General features: G+C 39.1%; 1 protein-coding gene across 1 annotated transcript; it reads left to right on the top strand.

Moving 5' to 3' along the window:
* Nucleotides 1-349: 349 nt before the first annotated feature.
* On the top strand, nucleotides 350-8,332 carry kcna2b (potassium voltage-gated channel, shaker-related subfamily, member 2b). The gene is made up of 2 exons (XM_053483367.1): nucleotides 350-549; nucleotides 6,307-8,332. The coding sequence occupies exon 2, from the start codon at nucleotides 6,387-6,389 to the stop codon at nucleotides 7,872-7,874; it is 1,488 nt and encodes a 495-aa protein (XP_053339342.1). The 5' UTR covers nucleotides 350-549; nucleotides 6,307-6,386; the 3' UTR covers nucleotides 7,875-8,332.
* The last annotated feature ends 457 nt before the right edge of the window (nucleotides 8,333-8,789 follow it).

The raw sequence follows: 8,789 nt of genomic DNA on the forward strand, positions 1-8,789 counted from the left end.
ATTAATCGTATTCATTATCAATATTTTTTGTTCATAAATGAGGGATAAAACATCCTCTTGCATGCATTTTCATTTCATCTGTATATAAACGTAGGACCTGTATGATACCTGCTGATCCGATGATCGCTCTGTTCTTTGCAGATGTCTAATGCAGTCAGGACAGTTCAAGCTCTCCCAAACACAAACACAAACACATATACACACATACACACAAACAGGGAGGGTAGAGGTGTTGGGTTAGGGAGGGAGGAGGGTGGTTGTGGGACAGTCCAGACTGCTCATTTCAGCATCTTTCAATGCACTTGTGCATTATGCAGTCAGAGACTCCACCTGGCTTTATCAGGGACGATGTTTGATCATCTGTAAATGATGGATACATAAAAAGGTTGATGACAGCGTCCCGTTTGCTCAGCGTCCTCGTCTGGGTGGAGGATCAGGATCACTGCAGCACTGGGAAGCGCCGAGCCACACTGACAGACGCATGTGGAAGCGCGACTCAGAAGAACCCGGGATACAAATGATCCCGCTGCGTGTTTTTCGGGGTCGGAGGTAAGTTTTTGTCTCATGGTTCTGTATAGTACCGTAGACGTCTTGTAGACATGCTTGAGATGTGTTCCGATGCATCATGAAAGTATTGCATATTTCGAGGTTTGGTTAGGTCTATCAAATCTAAATGGTTTGGAGGTGTACCACCTGCTTTAGAGGTTTAGAGGTACTATTCCTTGTTTTTAGGGATGGCATCCTTTAACATTTCCTTTTTTCCCCCCTTAGTATGGAAAGGTGCATAGTGTTCCTTTAACACATTATGTACCTTTAAAAAATGCATCAATTCCACATTTTCAGGTAAAACTTAAAAAACAAAACAAAAACAGAAATATACCACCTGTAAATGTACCTTTTTAATGCAAAGAGTGTTTTACCAGTGATTATTAAAGCTTATTAAAACTGATGTGCTGTTTTACTCTGTTATATGAGGCACTGCATTATTAAAATTCCAGGGTTTCACCCTAGTGAGCTTTACTTGTGTGTAGCCTGATTACCTCCTTTTTTTTCCTGAACGTGTTACTTAATTTTCTGCATTTTAAAATGAGCATGTTTAAGTTCTACTCTTGTTGCGTCAATTACAAATGTATTATTTCATTATAATTAACATCTTGTCCTGCGATGGGTTGGCAACCTGTCCAGGGTGCACTCGTCCTAAGAACAACTTCTGCCACCTGCGACCTTACAGGATAAGCGGTATACTGGAGATAATAGATGGATGGATGGATAATTGGTAGACATTTGATAATTAAAGATGAACTGAATTTCTTAAGAGAAAAAAGGGTTGTGTGTGATGTGAGTTTAACTCTTGATTAATACTGTTTATTGGTATTTGGGAAAGTCAGGGTCACCAAGGCAAATATTCGACATTTGACATTCGACTAGTCTAAGCTAAGGTTTTAAGATAGAAATCCTTGTTACTTGTGTGTTGCCATGCAAGATAGAGTGAGTTCAAGTAGTTTCACAATATTAAGTTTTATGCAGCAGTATTTTGACCTTACGGCCCGCTGGGGTACCCTTGAGGATACGTACATTCAAACCTTGTACCTGCAAAACACTTGTGTGTTCTGTATGTACTGTATATCCATCTCTAACAGCATTTTATTAGTAGACTTTATTCTTTTATCCAGGTAAATCGGATAACAAATCACATAATCAAGTACACACACACACACACACACACACACACACTTCACCGCATCTTCTTAGTTCCTCACCTTGACTCGGAATAGAACGCAGCCGTATATTCAAACCTCTGTTGCTAATGCAAGCCGGGAGCGGTTCGTATCCAGTTCGCCTGTAGGGCACTCTAAGAGCGATTAGGTTTACAGTGCATAATTGAACCCTGAAAGGAGTGATGCAGCTTTACCAAGAAGAATATTGATCTCGTGCAGGGATAAAAGCAAACACATGAGCGTCCCAGCAGAGCTGTTGGTCCGATAGCTCAGAGCGCGAGCTTTATAGGTGTAGTAAGCGTACTCATTTATGGATCCAAGTATATATCTAAAGTGCTCTTGGGGTCAAGCGAGTCAGTGCAACACAGCTCTAATACACACTCAAGACAGGGTAAACAAATGTAGCATACACACTTATTGCACAAAACATTTCAGTATATTAGAGTATACAAACGCACTAAAGTATCTACAGTGAGAGAATTTATGAAAACGTAGTTTTTTAAATCAGTTCCAGCCCCCTACTTTGTAGGCTGCATTAATGCACTCTCCAGATCAAGGCAGTTGCCATATTTGTGGTTACATTAAGCTAATGTACAAGGGGAGTTCAAGTCAAACCGAGATTTTTGATTGTGCAGAATAACAGAGCACAGTTATGAGAGTAAATCCCCTGCTACATTCATGCATTTATGTCAGCGTTTTACTACTGCTTGGATACCATCAAGGAGGAAACTTTTCTCCAGTATACCAGAGTCATGATTGTACTGCCTGCTTCATGTCTGATACACTAGCCTCCCAGGAACTCCTTTTATGGCCCAAACTGGTGGAAAAAGCTTGAAGATGAATGGGAAATGACAATAACTCCCAGCTAAGTTTCTGTAATGTGCAAGTGGTTTTAGTGTATGAAAATAATAATAATTACAAATTGTGACAGTAACCTTAAATTTGTTGGTAAAAAGTTCTATAATTGATAGTGTAATATTGGTCAAGTTGTTCTGCACTTTTAAACTTTATCAACTTACCCTCTAGGTTTGACCCATTTAGTAATGCATCTTTGGATTAGGTGACATTTTATATAATGGGATGTATATATATATATAATTCAACAATGACATCATTTTATTGATCCTTGATCTATAACCTTTAGAGTTTGTTTGTATAATGACATTATAGGCTTGATTACTGATTGGCCCCATGGTCACGCAGTAACACATACATGAAAAAAATGGTATATATACTGTACATATACAATTGAGCTAGATTGCCATAGGTAGATATACAGTACTGTGCAAAAGTCTTAGGCATCCTGTGTTTTTAGTACAAACTTTCCTATGGATGTTTTTTTAGGACTTTATTATTGAGTTGGTAATATATATATATATATATATATATCAGATTTCCAAAAAACACAAAATATTTCTTTGCTTGAAAATAAAGCAGTTGCAACAGTCAGAAGTCCTCATAAAAACAGTGAGTGGTTCTGCAGGATGTTCAGTAAAACTTAAAGTTAATTTCCTTTTAAAGCTGCACAAAATGTACCTAACACTAAAGGGTCCTCAAAGTGTCGTCACACCAAATGCTGACTTTGTTTCTTTAATTACTGTTAATTGTGCTTTATAATTTTTATTTTGTTCTTGTTGTTTTTTGTATACATCCTTGCTATTTGCATGTGCCTAAGAATTTTACACCGTACTTTACGTGACCTAATTCTACCAAAGCGGTTTAGGTTTGTTTTAAAGGTTTGTCTTTTCCTGTTATGGACGTCTAAACTTAGCACCTAGAAAGTGTCATTAATTTAAGTTCACTTTCACTTAAATTTCCTTTAGGTCAATATTTACTAGAAATCCCTCCACCCATTACTTCTTTTTTTTTTTTAAATGAGCAACACATTGAAACAGTTTTTTTTTTTTTTTCTTATACAAAGATAATCATGTCATGTGCATACATTTTGGCCCCTAGTATCTTTACGGCTTTTAGACAGACATTTTTATGTTTTAGGTTGCAAAGAACATTTTAGTTGTTTTATTTAATTTATAGGGGGTTTATGACACATTATTATAGGGGGTTTATGACACATTATTATAGGGGGTTTATGACACATTGTATCAAATGCCCTTTAAAATCCAATAATACTTCTTGCACAACTTTGCTTTTATCCGAACCCCTTGCTCTGGTTTGTTTAAACAGGCATATGGATATTTCTACCAAATATAATTCACTCATTGTTCAGCTATCAGCGCTACCATTCATAAGTATATTTAGGTAATTACTAATTTTATAGATTTTACCTCGATCAGTCTGTTTAATGAAAAATAATGAAGATAAATCTATTATATATCTCGTGCCAGGTAAACGAATTTGAGCTACGAGTTAAAAATCAATTATTTGCAATTTCCATGGCATCGCTGCTGACTTTTCCTGTAGATATTTTATTACGATGGCAAATGTTTAAATTTTATTATACCTTTACGCTACCTACGTTTTTTATATGTTTCCAAATCAACTATATTCATGTAAATCAGCAAACCTATTCCATGAACTAAGCAGACTGATTTGACTTGTTTTGACTTTGACTTGATTTGACTGTTTGCATCTTTGTTAATATGAACTCTTTCAGCCGTCTTTTTCATTAGCTTATTGTTTCATTAGCTCATCATGAGTATCTATTTGTATCCAAAACAAAAATGCTTTTTTCCTGTAACAAACCTCTTGACTTGATTTTTTACAAGTGTGACCATCTAAATATGCAAAACTTGATGAAAACATCACTTTGGAGTAAAATCTACCAATCTATATAATTGAATTCAGTTCAGACTGTTCAGTTCATTTACGATCAGAAAGGCTTCTTAATACATTGTATGTGTTCATGACTCAGGACATGAACACTCAAGACTAGTTACATTGATTCCAAAAAAAAAAGGCAAAATAAAAATTAAACAAGCATAATTATAAATATATTGTTTGTGTTTCAGGGTATTCAGCTAAAATCTATGAAGGTTTTGTGGAATAAACCTTTTTCTTAACATCAGCATCGAAGACTATCTTGATTGAATGGCGATAGCACTAACCTATTAATGCATAGCCATTAGTGAAGAGTTATAAATAAGAGACATTAACAGATCTATATACAGTACCAGTCAAAGGTAATTCAATGTTTTTGTTTAATGATTTATTTTCTACATTCTAGAACAATACTGTAGATTTCAGAACTATGAAATAAGACATATGGCATTAGGTAATTAAGTAACAATAACAGTCAGGTGTTATTTTTTTACGACATGAAGGTCAGCTGTTCTGGAACAGTTCTTGCAAGAACACTATTGTCAAGTGCATTTGCAAAACCCATCAGGCACCATGATGAAACTGGCTCTCATGAAGACCTTCCCAGGAAAGCAAGACCAAAACTTACCTGATTGGATCTGAGCGAAGAGTGAAGGACCTTGCTGCCCAACAGTGGCAGGCTGGTGGTGCTGGGACTCGAACGGAGACCTTCTGATCAGCAGTTCAGCACCTTAACCCCTAAGCTACCCCTGCCCATACAATATATAAATAAGAGAATTCCTGGAGGAACCGTAAAGTAGGGAATGAAAGTGATGAAAACGGTGCATTTGTGCCCCACATAGTCCCAAGATATACGCATTTATACTGGCTGTGAGTGTGTGTGAGTGGAGAGGGCGTAGCTTAGCCCGGTCACCATAACAACAGGCCTCTCTGCACTCTCATTCTAATATAGACACTGCAACATGAGCCCTTGCATTGACTTAAATAGGGACGATCAATTGATTCTGAGCCAGATATCTTGGGAACCCTTGGTGCTTTTTGGACTGTTTGAGAGGAGATCCAGCTGAATGGTTTAATAGAAGTCGGAGTGTCTGCTACACCTTACATAAAAATACAAATACTGATTCTGCCTTCAGTCTGTGATCCACCAGTTGATGACCCCTGCTGTACTGTATACGATTGCAAAGCTGTGTTCTTCCACTAAACATAAATCTATAGGCAGTGGTGGCCCAATGGGTAAAGGTTTTTATTATTAATTTTATTATTGAGTTGTTGATAAATAGATTGGATTTTCTAGACCCAGCAATGCTAATCGATCACTATTAAGCACTTCAGCAAGGCCCTTAACGACCTCTGCTCCAGGGGCACTGCATCCTGGCTGTGCTCTGACCTCCAGCTGCCTAACAAGCTGTGATATACTCTAAGAAGAAAGATTTCAAGGTGATAAATAAAGGCTTCTTTTAACCTGACTTTAGCGCTGTTGAGGTTTCTCAATCTGTACTGGTGATAACAATATCCTCCCTTCCTTCCGGTGCCTAGCACTATCAGTTCTTGATTTAACCTTACCAGCCAAGAAACAGGTTTTTAGTGGACAAGCTCGTAGCAGGTCAGGTTAGGCAGTAGAAGTGTCGCTGCCTTAACAGTACATACGAGTTGAACAGAGAAAAACTGGTTAAGGTATTGGAAGTCTTAAAAACAATTCAGACAAAGAACAAACCTGACACCAAAAATAAGACTATTATCTCTATTACTCTGGAAATAAACCTTTGACAAATCTCCTAATCATATTTTCTTCATCTTCTTGTTGCAGGTAATCCTGGATCCTCACCTGCCGTGTGAGAAGGTAGTGTCTACTCTTCCCTTAACCGTCCCTCACCCACTCTTCACACCATGACCGTGGCTACAAGTGACCATATAGATGAAGCTGCGGCTCATCCGGGTCAACCTCAGGACACGTATGATCCGGAACCAGACCATGAGTGCTGTGAGCGAGTGGTCATTAACATCTCAGGACTACGATTTGAGACACAGCTTAAGACGCTCTCTCAGTTCCCAGATACTTTACTCGGGGACCCTAAAAAGAGAATGCGCTACTTTGATCCTCTAAGAAACGAGTACTTCTTTGACCGGAACCGACCCAGTTTCGATGCCATTCTGTACTATTATCAATCCGGAGGACGCCTACGGCGGCCAGTCAACGTCACTTTGGATATTTTCTCCGAGGAGATCCGCTTTTACGAACTCGGTGAGGAAGCCATTGAGATTTTCAGGGAGGATGAGGGATTTATTAAAGAGGAAGAGAAACAACTGCCAGAAAACGAGTTTCAAAGGCAGGTGTGGTTGTTGTTTGAGTATCCAGAAAGTTCCGGTCCAGCCCGGATTATCGCCATCATTTCTGTCATGGTCATTTTAATTTCAATCGTCAGTTTCTGCCTAGAGACGCTACCTATTTTCCGCAATGAGGACATGCAGATGCACAAAACCTACAACAGCGACTCCAACTCCACAACAACCTATACATCCAACTACTTCACCGACCCCTTTTTTATCCTGGAGACACTCTGCATCATTTGGTTCTCCTTTGAATTCCTTGTCCGTTTCTTTGCCTGCCCAAGTAAGGCAGGCTTCTTTGTAAACATCATGAACATCATTGACATTGTCGCAATCATCCCGTATTTCATCACACTTGGGACTGAATTGGCTGAAAGTCCAGAAGAAGGTCAACAGGGTCAACAAGCGATGAGTTTAGCAATTCTCAGAGTGATCCGATTGGTGCGAGTCTTCAGGATCTTCAAGCTCTCACGCCACTCGAAAGGTCTTCAGATTCTGGGTCAGACTCTCAAGGCGAGCATGCGAGAACTGGGGCTTCTTATCTTCTTCCTCTTCATTGGAGTCATCCTCTTCTCCAGTGCAGTGTACTTTGCAGAAGCGGACGAAGCAGATTCGCAGTTTATCAGCATTCCAGATGCTTTTTGGTGGGCAGTAGTATCTATGACCACTGTAGGATATGGAGATATGGTTCCAATTACGATCGGTGGTAAAATAGTAGGTTCTTTGTGTGCTATCGCCGGTGTCTTGACCATCGCTCTTCCAGTACCTGTCATCGTGTCCAACTTTAACTACTTCTACCACAGAGAAACAGAGGGAGAGGAGCAGGCACAATACCTCAACGTGACCAGCGTCCCTAAGATTGACTCGGCGGAGGATCTGAAAAAGAGCCGAAGTGTCTCCAGCTTGAGCAAATCCGACTACATGGAGATCCAGGAGGCTGTGAACAACAGCAATGAGGATTTCCATGTGGAGAACCTCAAAACCGGCAACTGCACGCTTGCTAACACCAACTATGTCAACATCACCAAGATGCTCACCGATGTATAGCTGGATATTTCTTCCTATCGGGATGGATTGAAAAGCTTTTTGGGAATGGATAAGCTACGCGTATCCTTGTTTCTATGGCTTTAGGATGCTGAAGGTCAGAGAAGTTGCAGCTGAAGTGATGGATAATTAACAGATCTTTTGGAGGATGTTAAAAAATTCCAGTTGTTCTGGATTTAGGATGAATCTAAGCGCGCCCACCACACTCCTCACCATAACCTTAACTATTCACCAACTGCAGCAGGAATATCTATCACTTATTTATAGTCGGGAGACCATTCTATCATCTCTGCTTGTAGCCAAAATCGTAGCCACTAGAAACGCTAGTAATGGTAGCACAAGGGACCATTGTAAACTGCCAACTCAAAGAGGACTTTCCTCTTCACTGATAAACAAAGAGCTATAACAAAGAAAAAAAAAAGTGGATAACACACTAAAAGCATACTGCCAGCCACTGCAGCATTCCACATGTAATGTAACATTCCTCTCTGCAAGTAATCGTGGTGTACAGTCGATTAAAAAATCAAGGTTCACTACTAAGAGATGGTACTATTTCATTAGTTATCAAACACTACTATGTCATGCTGAAGGCATATATAACGGCCACGATTGCGGCAATATCAAGAAAGTCGAAAAGTACCGTTATTTGTGAAATAAATATCTAATCAAATGTTGATTAGTGTTTGATAACGATGGTGCAAATGAAATCACATAGTGCAATCTGATTTCTCTACTCGACTGTACCGTATGTTTTTTGTTGTTGTAATGGAGTAAATGCATCTCACTGCAAATTTATTCATGCTATTTCAACACCGTGACATGTTTTAGAGTTAGTTTTTACCATTTTATTCTTGTTTTAGTTTCTCTCTGGGTTTGTAGTTTGTAGGACGTGTACCATGGAATGAGAATCCCTAGGAT

This window comes from Clarias gariepinus, chromosome 22 (assembly GCF_024256425.1).
Source record: "Clarias gariepinus isolate MV-2021 ecotype Netherlands chromosome 22, CGAR_prim_01v2, whole genome shotgun sequence".
Classification (NCBI taxonomy): Eukaryota; Metazoa; Chordata; class Actinopteri; order Siluriformes; family Clariidae; genus Clarias; species Clarias gariepinus.

Excerpts from the sequence above, each read along its gene's own strand:
- kcna2b (XM_053483367.1), top strand. The coding sequence starts at position 6,387 with ATGACCGTGGCTACAAGTGACCATATAGATGAAGCTGCGGCTCATCCG.